The 19180-nt window shown below is 52.6% G+C and overlaps 1 protein-coding gene across 1 annotated transcript; it reads right to left on the bottom strand.

The window, feature by feature from the left end:
- Positions 1 to 14868: 14868 nt before the first annotated feature.
- On the bottom strand, positions 14869 to 17315 carry FOXE3 (forkhead box E3). Its single transcript, XM_062623261.1, has one exon. It carries the CDS (start codon positions 16551 to 16553, stop codon positions 15405 to 15407), a length of 1149 nt encoding a protein of 382 aa, XP_062479245.1. The 5' UTR covers positions 16554 to 17315; the 3' UTR covers positions 14869 to 15404.
- Between the last annotated feature and the right edge of the window lie 1865 nt (positions 17316 to 19180).

Here is a 19180-nt window from a genome sequence, read left to right as displayed (position 1 = left end):
TAATAATAAAGAGAGAAAAAGGGGGGGGAAAAGAAAGGAAAAGGGGAAAAAAAATCGGGGTTGCGGCGGCTGCTTGGCTGGGCTGAAGGGAGGGAGGGGGAAGGAGGGAAAGAGGGAGGGAGGGGCGGGGGAAGAGGGAGGGGGGAGGGCAGAAGTTGGGAAGGCGGCTCCCCCCTCCCCACCCCTCCCGAGCTGGGACCCGATGGAAACGCTCCCACTCTGCGCCTCCTGCCAGCGCTCCCCAGGCCTTTATACGGCCGCCCCGGCATCACGTGGCGCCCGCCGCAGCCCCCGCGGGTCCCGGTGAGGGGCTGCCCGGCCCGACCCGGATCCCCGGGGAGCGCGGCCCCCGTCGGGGCAGGGATGCTTTCGAGGAAAGGCGCTGCCTGCTCCGCCGGCTTTCGGATGCTCCGGCTACGCCTGGAGCCGGCTGCAGCTGCAAGGGGGTCGGCGCTGGATAAAGCTTTCCCCTCCCTGTCCCGAGCGCCCTCCGCGGCTGGAGGCTCGCAGAACCCGTTCCTGCGGGATGGGGCGGCCGCCTTCCTCCGCCCAGGGCCTGCGGAGGGCCCCTTCCCGCCTGAGGGCTGCCCACCCCGGGGCGGGAGACCCTCAATCCGCCAGGGCCTACCCCTCGGTACCCTTGAGGGGTCGTGTGAATTTGGGGATCCCTGCTCCCCTTCTCCACCCGCTCACGTCACCGACATGTCACTGAGTCCGGAGCACCTATCCTGGAGACTTGCCTTCCCCCAGGGCTCCCACGGGCCCGCACCCGCTGGAGGGATGCTGCCGCCTGGCAGGTGCGGGGAGCAACGCGTGGCCAAGCCTCTCTCCCCTCACGAATAAAGCATAGCTAAAGCTGTGCGTGTCCGCGAGTGCTGGGATGGCATCCGCGTCCCGCATCCCTGGACAGGGCTGGCTCGGCTGGGTACCACTTTCTGAGGTGGCCCACCCGCAGCTCGGCCAGGCCCCAAGGACGGGGAATCTGCCCCGGCCTCGGGATCTCCTGCCTGCCGCTCTCCTGCCATCGCTCCCCCTGAGGTGCAGCATCCCCCGGTGGCTGGGAGGGAGGTGGCGGGCAGCGGGCACCCGCTGTGCCGCTGGATGCAGCCGAAGCGGGAGAATTTCCCTGTGACCAGAGCCACCCCAGGTCCCCCGGAGCCTCAGCAGCGTCCCCGCTGGTGGCGGAGCTCCGCTGCCCGCCTGCGGCCGCCCCTTCCCAAGGCAAGGCCGAGGTGGCCACGCCGGTGCTAGGCGAGGGACACGGCCACTGCTGCAGCCGCCCACCCCACACCACATGGGGTGTCTGTGGCAGCCGGTTGTCACTGTCGCTGCCTCGGATACACAGAACCACGCTCGTACGTTTGGGTTTCCCCCTCCCTTTGAGGCTCAGCAAACACATAGCCCCTTCCCCAAGAAGGATGCCTGAGGAAGGAGGAAGGCGATGGCTTCCTCCAAGTGAGTGCCAGGGGCAGATCTGCCCCTCCAGGGCCGCGTTCAGCAGTGTGAGAATCTGCGGTGATGAATTGCCAGTCGCTGCCGTTAACAGGTGCGAGCATTTGGTGATAAAATCTCCAGCACTAATACCGGGGAGCCGGGCCAAACAGCTGCGCGGCCCCGCTTCCAAATGCCGGTCACAATTACTCAAGCCCTAACGACTCGGTCCACAGGCTCGCCAAGCTCGGGGGGACCCCGAGGAGCGGGCAGGAGCGGCCGGAGCTTCTCCAGCACATCTCCCGTTGAAGCAGCTATTTCAGAGCCTCTGCGCGGTCCCAGTCGCATCCTCTGCCCTCACCACCAAAGCTGTAATCGGGGAGGATTTCTCTACCGAAGGGGGGGGAATAGATGAATAACGGGACTGAGAATCTTTCGGGAAGGTGGGAATTCTGTCCTGCAGGCGTGTGGCAGGGCCGGTGGAGCTTTCCTAAGCTCTTTCACTTTTATACTCTTCTGATGCTGATAACCTACTTTTGCAACACATGCACATACATCTCCCACTCATATGTGTGTCTATATGTATTCAGCTATATATATTTGCATTTATGTATATTTCTTATATATTTTTCTTATATATATAAATATAATAAGCAAACACAGATAAGTGCTTCGGAGACGCCGCATCTTTCCTACCGACTTCATTTGAAACTCTCCGTTCATCAGCCCCGCGGAAGGGGCGATGGGAAGAACAAACGGAAGAGAGCGCGGAGGGAAAAGACCCGCACCGCTTTCCATTTTTATTAAGTAAAATAATAGTTATGCCTCCCCTACATAAACGAAAGTGTCATAAAAAATTCCGAAGCAGCTGCCAGAGATTTCGACCACACACACAACGGGGCGATTGAATTTCCACTTGGTGCATTTCGTGGCAGCGAGGAACCGCCGGGAGCTGCGCCTTGTGCCTCTGCAGGGCGGCGAAGGGGAAGGGCAGGAGGGTAGCAAACGCCTAGGGGATGCCCCGCAGCCCCTCCGCGCCCTGGGGGCAGGGCGGCTGCCTCTCTGTCGTTCTGCCTAGAGGTTGGTCCTTCACTGCTCGAAGTGAAACAGATGTAGGTGCCTGCCCTGCCTCCTAGGGTATGATTCCCCCACCCTGCCCTGCCCCGGCTGCCTGCTCCCCCCCTGCCTGCAATGCAGCACCGGGCAGCCCGCGGGGGGAGCCCCCGGCAACTGAGGGTTTGGGATTGTGTGTGTTTGCCGCTGTATTCATGGGCATTGGGATCTCGATGAGCCCGAAAATGGTGGGGGGAGGAGGGAGAAAGGGGTCGATTCGAGGCAGCTACTGATGGGGTGCGGTCGGTGCCTTGTCCCACTCCCCCGTGGACCTTCCCCCCCCGCCCTCTGCCTCGCAGCATCGCGCATCCAAAGCCACCGCAGCTCGAGAAATAGTATGTCCCGATCAGCCACCATCAACAGGATTCCTGCCTGTTTCAAGGCAAAATATCGCCCCCGTTAAAGTCGGGAACAATCCAAAAAGAAACGACAGGGAATGAGTCCGGTCCCTCCATCTGCGAGCGGCTCCCGTTCTCCGAGGCGGTGTTATCCGGAGCTCTGCCGCTCAAGAGCGGCTGTAGAAACAAATCAAAACGAGAAAAAGGACCTAAAATACACCCATTCCGAAATGATTTAGAAAAGGGAAACCTTGGGCTGAAGCAAACCAGATGGTCGGATCTCAGACACGTACTCACACACACACACGCACTCCCGGCCGTGCACCCGCACACGGAGCGAGGGGTGAGTTTTAAATCACGGGTGTGTATGCCAGTGTGAGAAATGATGCGATGTCCCGAAAAAGAAACTCGATCGATCTGCCCGAAAGGATTGCCCAGGGCAGGGAGGGAAGCGTTTTTCCTTAGGCAGATTTTTAATGCTTTCCTCTCTGAAGGGTTTCATTACAGACAGCCTGGCTTTCCATCTCCCGTTTTAACACGATCCTGCTTTACATTTCACTTTAAATTGCGGTATCAAACGTGCGTGGGGCTGAGAGCTGGCGGGGTGCCGAGAGTCTCCAAAAAGTTTGAAAAGTAGGGGGAAAAAAAACAAGCCGTAAATAAAAGGCCATCAGCCGATCAGGATTGTTTCCCCCTCTCCTTTAAATTGACTTTGTCTGTCTATCCCGCCTGTCTTAATGAGGGGTTTGATCCAGGCGTGTAGGACCGGCGTTTGGACGGCCCACAGCAGGTGAATCCCCCAGTGTCCCTGTGCTCCCGCTCCTTGGGAGCAACGTGGGAGCGACTCGGAGCCCCTGCAACCTGCAGAACGGCCGCAACGATCAGGCACAATTCTTTATCCACAGGGAAAAGCTTGCTCCCTGCCTGTCCGCAGAGACCGTTATTGCCGGGGTGATGGTGGAAGGGAGGGCAGGACACCGACTCCGGAGCACGACGAGGTGCGATCGCTGCTCCCGCCCTGGCACTGGCCATGTCCCCGTCTAATGCATCTGGTCGTGGCCGAAGCATACCCGTCGCTGGGCTTTACCGGGGGCAAAGCTCGGGGAAGGCCAGCATCGGGCCCTGAGGTGTTTCCGAGCCTTGCCTTGGGCAATGCGGGGGGGTTAGCTCCAGCCCAGCCGGCGTTGCTCCCAGATGCTTCCAAATGATCTGTTGGTTTTGTGATACATAATCGTTCTTGCTTCCTCTGCTGAGCAGCATCTAAATTCGTTTATTCTGATGAGAACCGCATCTACAAGTCCCCCAAGGCTCAGTGATGGATTTTCTGTATTACCTCGTTATCAAGCTTGGCTGACCTCTAACTTCTCTGAAAACATGAACAAGACAGACCTGCTGCTGCCTGGGCTGCCCCAGGGGGCTCTTTTTCCACTTATGTGATTTCCTTTGATATTATTTCTCTTCTTTCCATATCCAAGGCTTAGACCTTCAGTGCTCCCTGCAGTTCAACCTGTTTTCCAGCCCCGTGCCACCAGCTTCCAACTTGCAAAGATCAGTTTGCAGTCTGCACACCAAGAGCTCCCAGCACAGGGAGGTTACTGGGAAAGATGGTGCTAGATAGCGCCAGGTGTATGAAATTCCCTGTCTGGAAACCACTGGAGCCAAGTGCTTATATTCATCCCTGCAGCGCTCAGATTTTGGACAGCTCGGTTTGGTTGACCTGGATTTTCAATGCAGGTGTCTCAAAACCCACCCCAGAAAAAGGCCTGGATTTCAAGGGAGTCTTTTCCCAGACACCCCATGTGCATGGCTGAGCCCCATGAAGCTCTGGAGAGCAAGTACCTGTGTTTTTCCTGCTCTTCAGATGAGCGGCAAACTCCTCTCCTCCTATACACATCCATTTATTTCAGTGCTGTGATCTGACTTTAGGACCTTGGGTTTGAGCTTGCTTCATTTAAAATCTGTATTTGCTGCTTTCCATTCGTAACTGATCCCATCCTACATGGATTTGAAGCCCAGCAAGCTCATACTCAGCATAATACTCAAATGATTAACTCTGGCTTGGTATAAGCTTTTTTTTTCATGTGACATGAAAAGAGATGGATACACACACTTACACGTGTGAGGGGAACACAGTGATTTCAAGCCATAAACCACCAGGTGCACTTTTGAGACTCACCAAAGCCAGCTCTCCTGCTTGCCATAAAAAACACATTAGCCAAAGGCTGATGCTTGTGGAAGGCAATTATGCTCTGGCACATGGCAACGTGTTTAGAACAGCCTGGTAACTGTGCCTACCACACAAGGAAAAAATACCCCTGTGAAAACAAGCCTGCTAAGTCACTTCTTTCTCTCTTAAATCCCTGAAATTAAAAGAGAGGATTTCCTTGGGGGATGGTGGGAGATAGTTGTCTGAGGGAATCAGATTTTCCAAAAGTGTGGGCACCAGTGCAAGAACCCAAGTAAATGGCCAGATTCACAAGGGTGTAGAAACTCGTGATGAACTTTCAGAGTCCAAGTTTTCCATGTGAGCATCTGATCATGCCAAACGTGCCCGGGAAATCCCTGCTGCTGAGTTCTCTGCACTTGACAGCTGAGCAGCCCGAATGCCCAGCTCACCCACTGAGTTTGCAGAAGTCCACTTCTGCCAGAAACACCACCTGAGCACCCGCAGCTTGGGGGCCAGGGAGCAGTATAGGAGAAATACAGACTACAGGAGAAAGGGCTTTCAAAGACATAAATTACAGAGAAGGTGGAAAATTAACAGAATAGAACTCCATTGAGACAATTTCCAGTCTTTTGAGGATTTGACTCCTTTATATTCTTTTCCTGCATGTAGTAAATGGCTGGGGATAGGAGTATTTGCATCTGGATGTATGCAGCAATCTCCAGCTGGAGATCAGGTTGGCGTGAATCTGCTGTATCCTTATAAAAATCAGCCCTGCACATACATGCTGATACGTACAGATCTGCCTTGCAAAGAGGTTCCTAGATATATTTTGACTCTTGACCTCAAATAAGTCTGCACAGGAATGTATCACAGTGCTCCTTTTCTCTGTTCCCATCTTGGGAAGGAGCTGAATAAACAGAGGCAACCTGAAGTGCGAGGGGGGCAGGTGAAGTATCTCACCCATGCAGAGCAGAGGCAGAATCAAACCCCTTCACTCTATCATTTTATCTAATGAAGGACAGACAGGTAGGAACAATATCAGATAAGGCATCAGTGCCATATTCTGGAGCTGAATCTGCACAGGAGGGTGACTCTTGGCTTCATTGGTGATGCCAGTTCCTCCACTGTATTGCCACTGGGTCACAGCTTCACCCCACAGCTTGGTTTCCACACTTCCACACCCCAGCAGCTCCTTTCTTCAGCTCCAGGACAGGGATCTAATCCCTGCTTTGCCCCTTGGACATAGAGCCCTGGCACAGTCCAGGCTGCCTTCGTGGCAGCATCAGTGTGGCTGCAAGGGACAGTTCTCCACCTCTATAAAATAGGTGCTTTGCAGTGCACACTAGGGAAAAGGAGCACAACAAGAAACCCATCCCCAGCCTCTCCAGACAGGTGTCAACTTCTCCTGCCCCTTTCTACAAACCATCAGAAGAAACAGTTGCCCTGAGCTGCACAGAAGCAAGAGAGGGAAAGCCTGTCAGCACACAGATTAAGGTTAATCTGGCCACTCTGGGGGTGTTGAGGCTGCATGTGTACACACAACTCCTCTTCTTTCACTTACTGCAGGTGAGCCTGTGCTTAATCTTGCTTGGAAGGGGAAGCTGCGTCACTCGGATGGAACAAACAATACTGAGGGCTGCTGAAGGAAAGGCTGATGTTTCACATCTTGCTTTACATTACTGGGAGAGACCTGATTTCTGCAGGAGAAGATACTCAGCATCACCTAGCCAATTGCATCTCACAAACACTCATTACAAAATGCCTCTTTTCTTATTCCTATTTTCCAGGCTTCTGCACAGTTTAGCTATTGAGCCTTAAAATTGTGTTATACGAGGTTGTAAGTTACCTGCTCCCCGAAAATACATCGCTGGGGTCCTGTGGGGGAAGCAGGCTGGTGGGCTTCCCTCCCAGCGCAGAGATAAGCGTGCCATCTAGAGGAAATCCCCTTTATTGCCAGGAATGGCGGCTGAAAATTATCCAATAAAGCATAATTAACCTCTGGCTCCAGGGAAAATCCTCCATCCGTGCGCTGCTGTTGCTGGCTGCCGCACAGGCACGCTGCAGTGGGCTGACGATGCACCAAGGCATCGGGGTGGCTTGTGAAGGTCCCAAGCACTTGGAAGCCATGCCAGCCCACACTGGGACACGCTGACCTGTCCCTTCTCCATAGGTGATATCAGCAGTCCAGCCCTCCTGGTATGGGCGTTTGGATGTAAAGAAGGAGAAGGGAATATGAGTGTTTCCAAAGCACATGTTCTTTGCCATGTCTGCCTCTGAGAAAGGTAAGGAGGCTGCACATAAGGATATGGCTGTATATACTATATAATGCCCTCCAGTGGCTGCTAGCAGCAGTCCTGGACCTATGGGTGCCAATGCCTGAGATAGGTGATGGCCCTGGTGCATTAAGGGAAACAGTGACAGCGTCATCTCCTCAACCAGCAGCTCCCACTCTGTGGAGCACAGCCCTGCAGAGTCCTGGGGCTCTGCAGTGGCAATGGGGGTCTAGCCTCCTATGGGGCAGATCCATGTGTCCACTCATTTTTCCTAAGGAAAAATCTCCTTCATGCCTACCTTCCCAGGTTGGACTGCTCTCTTACACTGTTGCTGTCATGGGCATCCCCATCCAAGCCTTCAGGCATGGTTGTAGGTCCGGGACACCATAGTCCTCATACCCTCCTGTGGTCAGAGGCAGCCCACTGAAGCCCACACCATCCATACCTCCCACCTCCCACTATTTCTACCACCACCAGTGAATAGCACAGCTGCAGTCACCAACACAAAGCTGTTGTCTCACTAATAAAAACAAATCCTTCCAGCCCTAAAGATAATTGAAAAACAGTGATCTAGGTCCAAGCAGGGGGACAAGTACTACTGCCCAGCAGGGAGCTCTCTTGTAAAAATGGGAATGCTTGCAAATAAAAACCCTTCAGAGATGGAGAAGGAGCATGGAAGATCCCACATGACAGAAACTTTATTCTGCAGCAAAAGCAGGTGCGTGCTTAAGCAAAGGCTGTTTGGAGAGGAGCTGCAGTTGCATTGATTTGCTCATGTAATGGAGGATTTTTCAATATTTTCTCTCCTTTTTTACAATGAAAATTGTTTCTGCTTTTGCCACCATTTCAGAAGCTCCCCAAGATGCTTCTCTCTGAGGCCCCTAAGAGAGGCTGAACCCCAGCAACACCTGCAGCACCTTTTTGCTTTTAATAATGAGCCTGTTTCCATTCTGCACCCTTGTCACCTTCTACGCCACACTTATGGGCTCTCAGGCCCAATTCCTGACTCATTTCTTGCTCTCACCACCCACACAGTTTTTGTTCCCCCTGCTCCATGGCAGGGAGGGAAGACATGGATGTCCCCATGGCTCATCACAGCCGCTTGCTGCCAATGCTGCAAAGAGATTTGCAGCATTGCCTTAGGAGCTTCTCCACTTTATAGGTCTCTTATTTCCTGTCATTACCAAGAAGAGCCTAGTTGTAATAAAAATCTGGGCTCTGATCCTACAAACACTTATGCCTGAGCTTAACTCTAAGCACGTGAGCCGTCAAAGGGGACTATTCATGTGCTTAAAATTTAAGCATGTCCTTAAGCATCTGTAGGCCTGGAGTCTGTCAGCGTGGGGATTTGTCCCTTAAGCCCATATTCTGGGTCATTATCCTTTTCATGTCTTCTCTGGCATCTCAGAAGATGCTTCAAAGGGGAATTTTCAAGTTCTTCAATAAACTTTGCCTTCCCGAGCAGCCTGGATTCTTGCCTATTCTGTGGGGCAATTCTCCTCTGTTGCCTCCCCTCCCCCTGTTAGTGATAATCCTGTGCTATTTCATGCTTGGCCAGACAATTAAGCCCTCTTGCTGCTTGGCTCTGTCTTTGTTATGTATAATTGTTCCAAATAATTAGCCACTATTGCATGCTATTCTGAAACTACTTTGTATTGCATTTATACTTAGAGGGTGAGCATCAGCTTGGGGAGAATCCAAGCAGCAGACAGCCTGGAAAGAAAGGGCTTTGAGCCAGGGAAAGACGGGTACGAGCTTAAACCAACACTGCGGAAAACCTAACAATAAGTAACCAGCCAGGAGTAAATGTTGCTTGGAGGGGGTCTGCGGCTGGTGGGGTCTGGGCAGGAGAGCCGAGGGTGGGCTATGGGGTCTTGGACAGGGTGTCACCTGGCTGCCACCTCGTGGGTGCTGGCTACAGTGCAAGAGGCAAAACGATATACTTCCATCGCTTGCATGGTGACCTGAAGGAGCATCTTGGCCAGGTGGCTGGTTTTGCCATTGCTGGACAATGTAGGGAATGGGTAGATGTGTTGGGAGGTGTTTGGGGTCTGGCAGGAAAACGTTCCCTAACTGTGTCTTTGGGATGCAAAAGTTGATATTTCTTGACGGTAAAGGCTTTCATGGACAAGTGCTGGATGGCATGCTCTAAGGAGTTACAGCTCCAGGTAGGCGTCTTTTCGAACCTGAAAATCTTGTGGTGTAGCACAGTCTCCTTAACGCAACTGCCTCTTGTCTTTCGATCAGGGAACATCTGAAAAGGATATAACCAAGACCTGACCTACATTGGTGGATTAATTCCTCTGCTGAAACCCATGGCCTGCTCTGAGCAAAGAGCCAGGATGGCCAGAGACAGTGCGCTTGGACAATTTTATGCTTTTTGGGATCCATTCTCTCCAGCCAGGTTAAGCCACTTGAAGCCTCCTGAGATGGATCTACAAGCTCAGTTTGGTTTCTAACACCTGGTTAGCAGAAGGAGATTTAGAACTGAGATGTCTGTGGTGCGGATGGAAAGCACCCAAAATGCCTGACACAGCTGGGCCCATCCTTTGCAGATGTTGTACTGCTTCTTTTGACTCAGCAGAGCTGATGCAAGTGGAAAATGGACTTTTCCCAAGTGCGTACGTAACACCTCTCCTCCATGCAGCACTCCAAGGTGCTACAAGGCAGGCCTGGTTGTTAGTGTTGGGATGGCACAGTTTGTTCAATACATGCATAAAACCAACTGTTGCAGTGTAACCATTCCAGCATTCCCAGTGCAAATGCATGGACCTTGGATGCTCTCCCAAGACCTTGTAGGTGTTACTTAGCCAATGCTCAGGCTCTGCCACTTTGATGCCTGACCACAGCCCTGCTTCTTGGGTGCTGTAAGAGTCAGGCCAGCCCTCAGCTCTGCCATTCATATACACAGCACGTTTCAAACACAAAGTCAGGCTGCCAATGAGGCTGGCAGCTGCAGACAAGTGCTCCTTCATTACCGTCCCCTCATCCCACTAGGAATTAAAGGCTCAGATTCTTGCTGTGCTTCCACCTGTTTCCACATTTTTCACTCTAGGGAGAATAACTGCATGGGGACAGCCAGAATCACCCAGCCCTGTATCCTGTCTCCAGTGACAGCCCGCAGTGGGTGCTTAGGGAGAAGGTAGAAGAAGGTATAGCCAGAGAAATCCTTCCTTTCTGAAACCTTCACAGAGTCAGGAATTGGTGGTTTAGGGATTCCCCAGTCTGGAGGCTGTACCATCCCACCGTGTTTAATAAAGACCCTCACCCTGACCATACCCCAAGCCTCCACGATATCCTGCCTCCAAGCAGACCTCAAAAGCCGCGATGCTGCCGGTACGTACTAAGATCCACCCCGGGGGCCTGGGCCCATGGCGGGGGCTGGAGCGGCTTCCCAAGGCTTTCCACTGGAGGTCAGTATTGGCCTGAGCACGGTGCCTGTGCCCCCTCGGGCCATCGAGCCCTCTCATTCCTCTCCCAGCACAGGGCTGCTCTGGCCCTGTTCAAACATCACCACCTCCTGCCCGAGTATGAAGGACCCACATGTAAACGACCCAAATATAGTGTGGCAGAGGTGGGGACAGAGCCCTTACAGCCCGATATGTACCTCAGAGCTTGGGCAGTGCTAATGCCTGTCTGCTAGTTTATGAAAGCAAATCTCACCCAGTTCCACTGCACCCACTGCCCATCTCCCCATCACCACCTGACTTCACTGCCTCAATCTCGACCTCAAACAAACACCACTGACTGGCTTCAAGCCACATATTTGCAAAGGGTAAAGCATTGCATAGAATAGAAGCTACTTATGGTATAAAATTCCCAACACTGGGACTGCTAGTGGGCAGCTCCCAACATCCAGGCAAAATCAAACACTACCAGAGGGACTGACAAGTTCTTCAGGAAATGTGTTTCGACTAAAACTCCAGTTAATGCTGTGTTTGCTTGCAACAGGATGGAAAATACTACTTACGGCTTGGGAATATTGGCTCTTTCTTACGGTTTGTTTTAACCTGTGGGGAAGCAGCAGAAAGGTGGTACAAGCATGAGACATACAGAACACTGTCATGTGCAGACAGACGTGGCAGCTTGGCTGGTCCTCCCTGGACAGTCAGTATTTCCCAGAGGAAAAGAGGAGTCTTTTTCCAAGTGGCAGCTCATTTTGGTTATTTGTTTCTGAATGTGCAGGCTGAGAGATCTGAATTCAGCCTGATCTTCCCTGAGTAGTCAGACTGTCTTGGCAATAGCCCAGATCACCACCCAAATCTCTTCAGCGTTCAGGATCTATTTCAACCCCTGCTTCTGCATCTCATGGGCTCAAGTTGGAGTATTGTGTACTGGTATACGATAGTATGGTTCTGGTGCCCTCAACATAAAAAGGACATGGAACTGTTGGAACAAGTCCAGAGGAGGGCCACAAGGATGATCAGGGGACTGGAGCACCTCCCGTATGAAGACAGGCTGAGGAAGTTGGGGCTGTTCAGCCTGGAGAAGGGAAGGCTGTGGGGAGACCTCATAGCAGCCTTGCAGTATCTGAAGGGGGGCTATAGAGATGCTGGGGAGGGACTCTTCATTAGGGACTGTAGTGATAGGACAAGGGGTAACAGGTTAAAACTTAAACAGGGGAAGTTTAGATTGGATATAAGGAAGAAGCCCTTTACTGTAAGGGTGGTGAGGCACTGGAATGGGTTGCCCAGGGAAGTTGTGACTGCTCCATCCCTGGTAGTGTTCAAGGCCAGGTTGGACAGAGCCTTGGGTGACATGGTTTAGTGTGAGGTGTCCCTGCCCATGGCAAGGGGTTGGAACTGGATGATCTTAAGGTCCTTTCCAACCGTAACTATTCTATGATTCTAAGTTGGGGCTCTCCCCACCACGGGATGTCCAGGGGACCCCTTGCCATCATTCTGAAGGGTGATGTTCATTCCACAATCTCTGAGAGTAAAGAAAATTTTGCTTTTGGCTTTTGTGTAAGATCGAGAGAACTAGGACTGTCATTACTCCCTAAACTCCCCAGGTAAAGAGGGGAGGATTTCAAAGGAGACTTGGCTTCGCAACTGAAATCTGGGTGATAATTACTCCCGTTTCATTCAAATCCCTCTTATTCACTAAACAGGGACATTGAAAAGAAGCTAAAACACATGGAGGGTTCAGGTATAAACTTTACAAAGCTTAAAACTACTCTGTCCCAGCAAGGCTCATGCTTTACATGACACTTTAATCCTACTCATTTGCTAGATTCACCCTACCTGTAAACAAAGCTTTGAAATGAAAGCTTAAAAGCCTGGCTGGGATACATTAAGTTAACCAAGAAGACACTCTTAAGGCATTAGTTTAATGACAATCACAATACAAGTTGCCAGAGGTTTGTGCGTGTGAGGATTAATATCTACAAGAAAAAGAAGAAAAGGGGTCTATTCCCTGTGCTTTCCACCTTGTTTGGCAGCATAAGGCCATGGTGAGGGTGGTTTATTGTTGCTCACATGGGGCTTTGGGCTGAGGCTGTCTGAAAGAGAGATATAGGGCTCTGGGGAGATATGCAAACCCAACACTGCACACCAGTGTTTGTGACACACCAGGATATGTTCATCCACTCTCTCCAAACCAGGTTTCCAGGGATCCAGTCCACTGCAGTGACTCCTGCTTCATGCAAGAGCTCCCTTGGCTGAAGAGATCTCTCTTGCATAGGCACTGGGGTATGGAATAAGTCTCCTGCAGAACCTCCCCATCTGAAGCTGGGTGCTGCTCTCCAGAGAGCCCTGTGCCAAGAGGACGCAGGTGGGTGAGGGACAGGAGCAAGCCACAGCCCAGCCCTTTAGGCACCCTGATCCCCATGGCTCCACTAGCACTTAACACCCAGAGATGCCAGAAGCTTGGAAAGCCATTTCTGACATCGGCTTCCTGCTCCAGCAAGGCTCCAGGGTGACTGGGGCAGGCTCAGCCTGGTCTGAGATGTCCCGGCTCAGCAGCCTCTTCACAGTGCATCTCACCCCAGCAGAACAGCAGCATCTCCTGCACACCCCTTCCACCAACATTGGTTTCCTTTTATGCCAGTGCTTGATTCTCTCCTACCTCAGCAACATCCTGCTTGTGGTGCAAACCCATCAGAGTCCCAGCCCAACACTCACTGATGCTGAAGAGAAGCTGGCGAACCCAGAGGTTTGGGAGTATGTCTGGCTCTGACTGCCTGGATACTTAGACAAGGCTTTAGAAGTGCTTAAGTTTGCAAAACATTGCAGGATCAGGTCCTGGAAACGAATGTGAGCTATGACAAGTGTCCTTTCTACTGACCTTGCAAGTGACTATTTCAGCATCCCCCCAACATCTATACAGACAGTATGCTACAGATAGGAATGGCACGCGGTAAACTTTTACTACATAGATCTCTATGGATGTCTTCTGTAAAGACCCAAAGTATTTGAAAGGATAAGTTTTTTCCCAACACCCATTCCAAGCAGGGCTGTCACAAAGGGAAAAGCACAGAAGCTACTACTGGAAACAGTGTGAAAGCTGAGGTGAAGCTGGAAGGACCAGAGAGGAGACCCAGAGCCCATTGCTCAGCTGAAAGCAGCAGACCAGGGCTACATCAGTGTTTTAGAGACAGATGAAGCCCCTATTTTAAGAAAGCAAAGAGGAAAAAAAGCATTTTCTTCCCTTCCCACTCATACTAGCCTCAAACACTCTCAGTTTCTACTGACCACATAGGAAAAAAGAATGGAAAACCGTAAGCTTCCAAGCTGTGGGTAAAGCTGACTCCTTGGGTACCCGCCTGTACATCCTGCTTTCAGTCATGACCAGCAGACAGGGAATGAGGTGCGCAGTTTGCCCCAAAGCTCAACTGTTGTCCAGCTCCTCCTTAAGCAGGAGGAAGATGCAATAAAGACCACAAACTCCTCCGCTTCAGAGAACACCTTTGAAAAATGAGAAAGAATTCCTAGTTGTCATTTTTACCCAGAGGATGTTTAAATTTGAAAAAGCTAAATCCAGGGATGGTGAATTCTGCCTTCAAAACCTGGCGAGACAGTCTGGCAGGCAGTGCTGTAAATACAGAGCGTCAGCCTGGCCACTGAACAGGTTGGAAATCTAATTGATTTTGTGGCCAGGAAGGAAAGCTGCAATCTCCTAATGTGATGTGCTAAACCAGAATTTCACCTGCAAGGGATTCCTTGAAGGGAAGATGCATTCCTTGCTATGCAAATGGAAACCATCAAGTCCAGTAAGAGCTGTGCTTGCGAGCCTTGCAGGTGATGGGGAGCTTATTTCAGCCTTTGCATGGCTCAGCAGTGGTCAGTTACCGTTCGCTTTTTAATAACCCATAATAAAATAGTATCGCTATCCATGTAGGACATATAAAGTGTTACAACAACAGCATGAGTCTGTCTGCCACCAGTTACAAGGTTGAACATTGCCGCTCTCCAAGGTCCAGCCGGAGCCAGAGGAACAGCCGCACTGGTCATGTTGGAAGGAAAAGCTTTATTTTAATAAAGTCTTTTCTAACAGTAGAAGTTATTTGTTAAAATAGCAAAAAGAAGCAGTGTTGTTTTTTTTTTTTCCTACAGGGAAACAAAAATATAAACATCTTAAATATTCATTTAAAATCCAGTGAATTGGTTTAGTGGTTGTTTTTTGTCTTTTTAGTAACTTTCATTCCAGCTATACAGGAGGAACCCAGGGAAGAAAGCCCATTTGTGAGACAGTTCCTGCAGTTACACCGTGCACCCACCTCCTGGGTGTGCTCCTCCTTGCTCCAGAGTTGTCCCGAGGTGCCCTGCTGCAGACAGTATCCCTGGGGTTGGGCGGTGGGGAATGGACACCCCCTGGGCATGGGGAGACCTGCCTGGCAAACAAAGCCGGAGAACGTCTTTTCCGAGAGAGGATGGGGTAGGAAAATAGATCACCTTTCCTTCAGCTAAACATAGGCTGAGAAAGAGATGAGTTAGGTCACCCCATAAGTGTGTGTCTGCACACAGCCAGAACCTGAGGACCTCCAACCCCACCCCAGCCAATCCCCATGGCAAGGAGAAGTCCATATGTCCAGAGTTGCCTATGGGAGCTTTGGGACACCCATCCAAGCCTCCCCTGACCCCATCACATGTACCGCTCCAGGCTGGCGGGGAAATTGGGCTGCCTCATGTAGGAGTTGCTGGAGCTGAATTGGCCAAGGGACGATGCAGAGAGCCCCAGGAGCTGCTCGCTATGTTCAGCACAGGCTGGGGGCCTCATGGCTGGCAGGGACAGTCTGTTGGGAGCCCCATAGAGCTGCGGGCTGCCTGGTGAGTAGCTGCCCTGTGCCACGGGCAGATGTGGGGGTGAGGCAGCATAGGGGTAAGCCAAGGTGTTAGGGCCAGCCCGGCCCAACAAGCTGGGACTGACAGGCTGCGCCTGGAAGCAGGGAGGCTCGGAGCTGCTGGTGGAGCAGGTAGGAGCCAGCTCAGCCCCGGGCAAGCCCAGTGATGGGTGGCCCAGGTCAGATGGCGGCGAGGGCTGCAGGGCCTGCTGCCCGCTGATGAGGCTGTCGATGCTGAACATTCTGGGATGCTGTGCTGGAGGTGCTGCTCCGGCAGCGTAGGGGTGGAAGACAGTGCTGGAGAGCTGGGGGCCATAGCCAGGCGAGCAGAGGGTGTTGGGGTAGGGGGCTGCTGGTGCTGCAGGGCGGCCGGCGGGTGGGGGTGTGAAGGCACTGGAGTTTTGCATGTAGCCGGGGTAGGTGGTGATGTCGGTGCGCTTGAAGCGCTTCCTCCGGCGCAGGAAGCTCCCGTTGTCGAACATGTCCTCTGCGGCCGGGTCCAGCGTCCAGTAGTTGCCCTTACCGGGGTGGCCGGGCTCCCGGGGGATCTTGACGAAGCAGTCATTGAGGGTGAGGTTGTGGCGGATGCTGTTCTGCCACTTCTTGGGGTTTTCCCGGTAGAAGGGGAAGCGCTCGGTGATGAACTTGTAGATGCCCCCTAAGGTGAGCTTCCTCTCGGCGGCGTTGGCGATGGCCATGGCGATGAGGGCGATGTAGGAGTAGGGGGGTTTGCCCCGCTGCACCGGCCGCTTCCTGCGGCGGCCACCGGCGGGAGGCGGCGGCTCCTCGGGGGGCGGCGGCGGAGGGCTGCTCCCAACGCCCCGCGGCTCCGGCTTCACCGACGGAGACCCCCGGGGCGGCCCGGGGGAGCCGGGGCTGGCCGCAGCGGCGGGGCTGGGCGCCGGCAGCGTGCACATGCCTCTGAGGCAGGGGAAGCCGGCCGCGTTCATATACGGCCCTCGCCTTCCTCCTCGGAGGAGGACGGGGGGGCTGCGGGAGAAAAAGCCCCCCCCCAGGGGAAGGGAAGGGGGAAAAGGGAGGGGACGGGGAGGGGGGCAGGCGCCGCGGCAGCTCCCGGTGGTAGGGAGGTCCGTCCTGAGCAGCTTGGCAATATATAGGGCGGCCGCCCCCCCCAGAGGGGTGTGTTGTGCCCGGCCCGCCCCGGCCCCTCTCCTCGGCGGGAGGAGGAGGCCCCTGGGGAGGGGTCCTGAATCCCATGGCTAAATCCCCCAGCCTCTCCATAAGGCTCTACCTCGCAGCCATGCCCCCGAGCGGTCCCTCCCTGAGGTTCCCGGGTGCCAGCGCTGCTGCCGGCTCCGCTCCCGGGCCATCTTTTACTTTATTTTTAACGGGTGTTTCCTCCCAGGGGAAAAACTGAACAAAGCGAGTCCCCACAGCCAGACCGGGGCGAGACTGGTGCGGCAGGCAGCCCCCAGCAGCACAGCAGGTAACCCACCGCCGGGATCTCCCCACCGCTTGGATTTCGTTGTCTTTCTTACCATGCGAGAAGCGCTCAGAGGCCGGCCCAGCCGGGGGTTTCTCTCCAAAACCAAGCCCCTCAGTTTAGTTACTTCGCAGCCTGGTGAGACCTCTTAGGTAAGGAAAGACTGAGAAAAGGTTGGTTGGTTTGGTTTTTCTTTTCCCTTAGGAGAAAGGAATGGTCCGCAGAGCTTGGGGGTGCCCTCAAGTACCTCCTGCAGGTTGAGCAAGGAAAGTGGCATTTGAGGGTCAGACAGAAATAGGAATTTCTCTATCACTGCAGAGGGGCTGAACCCATGGCTGAAGCTGAAGGAAGACACCGGCCTCAGAAAGCCCTGCTGGGTTTCAGGGAAAACCTGTTTGGATCTCATCCCACATCCCAGAGCTGGCTGGCAGACTCACAGCCTCCCATCCACAATATAAGCCAATACCAGAACTGGAGTGCTGCTGGCTGCTTTACTGGCACCAAAACAGTCCTTGGGCTTTCACACCATCCTCACCCATTGCTGCCGCGCATGGCATCACCTCTGAGACAGATGTCCATCCATGGACAGCCCGGCCTGGAGCAGGTAGGGGAGCCACCGCATGAGGGTGGGCTGGACCAGCCAGGGGGACTTCCATAGCCAGCTCACAACTTTGTATGTAACTACGTGTCTGCGTCCTGCAAGCACAGATGGAAATGTCTATACCATTAATGCAGTAGCAGATCCGTCCATATGGAGTAAAAATCACAGCTTTTACCCCTGTAATTTGGTTGAAAGTACTTCCAATAGCAGAGCGGGATAAAAGCCTTTTTTCACTGGAGTGAGGAGGTGATCCCACCAGGTTGTATCATCTCCTCCCTTCCTTTTTAAACCAAAAACCAAGCCAGCCTTTTGGAAAAGATTCTTCAGCTGTTTAAGCATGTCCTAGTGGTTTTGAATTCACCAACCAGGTTGTTTCCCACCATCGCTCATTCCTGTTTGTGTCTGCGTGTGGTTTTGTTCTTGCTTTATTTTGCCTGCTGATATTTGCGGCTCTTCTTCCATTCCCCAGGGCTCAGGCAGGGAATCGTGGGTCTAACAAAGCCATGCTGGGTCCAGTCCTGGTCTGCTGTTGGAGTAAACTGCTTCAGATTCCCTTCTGCTAAGTGAGGATAACAACGGGAGAGCAGGCACTGATTGGAGGGCAGAGAGCAGGTGAGAAAAGATGAACCAAAGCCTTAGAGACACAAATCTTCAGGGAGAAAAGCATATCAAGGGCATAGCAGGGACCATTTCTTCACCTTGGGAAAGCTGAGGGGAGAAATGGATTCATAGTTCACACAGAAATTGAGCAAGTATCTGAATGTGGCCAGTTAGTTTCAGTCAGGGGACCTGACTTTTCCCACTCACTACAGAGGGCAGCAGCACAGATGCCCAAGAAGGGAGTCACTAAAGATCACTCCGGGATGCATGAAGAAAATTCCCCCCTCAAGGGGAGATGGAAACTTTCAGCTCTGCAGACAGTGGCTGGTGAGATTTTCATGTCAATACAAGGACTTTAATGTATTCTGATCTTGCAAGAATGGGTTGGGGAGGGAAAAGGGTTATGGGGTATGAAAGAGGAACGGCTGTTTTCATTCAGTCAAATGAAACAACCCTTGCTTATCGCTCACTTTCTCCTTTTTTTATTAGTCTAAACATTAGAAAAAGAGTTGGAAATGAAAACCCAACAGTATGGCTGGGTCTAGAGCTGCCTGCACCTGAGATCACATCTAGCACAAAGACATCTCAGCTGGACAACGGAGTATGAAGACCCAACTGTGTGAAGTGTTTACAGTCCAAGGCCCTGATCTTATGTCATTTTATACGCAGTGGGAGAAGCCCAGGCCCCATCTCGGGCTGGCTGAGACTCCAGCTGGTGAGTAGTTACTTTAAAGCTGATGGGACCATTCAAATCACTCTCAACTTCACCGGGTTAGGACCCAGATGTCAAACTAGTTTTGACAGGCGGATAAAACAGTGGGACGGAGGCAGGCAGGAAACAAACTGTGTTTTACCATCAAATAAGGAAAGCCAAACCAGACAGACTCAGATTCCCACATATGTTTTCTCACTCAGGGTGCTTTTTCTGGCCC

This window comes from Pezoporus occidentalis, unplaced genomic scaffold, assembly GCF_034315485.1.
Source record: "Pezoporus occidentalis ecotype Australia unplaced genomic scaffold, CSIRO_AGI_Poc_V1 ctg25, whole genome shotgun sequence".
NCBI classification, from domain to species: domain Eukaryota; kingdom Metazoa; phylum Chordata; class Aves; order Psittaciformes; family Psittacidae; genus Pezoporus; species Pezoporus occidentalis.
Note: the sequence above shows the minus strand (reverse complement) of the source record. Positions and strands in the feature narration are given on the sequence as shown.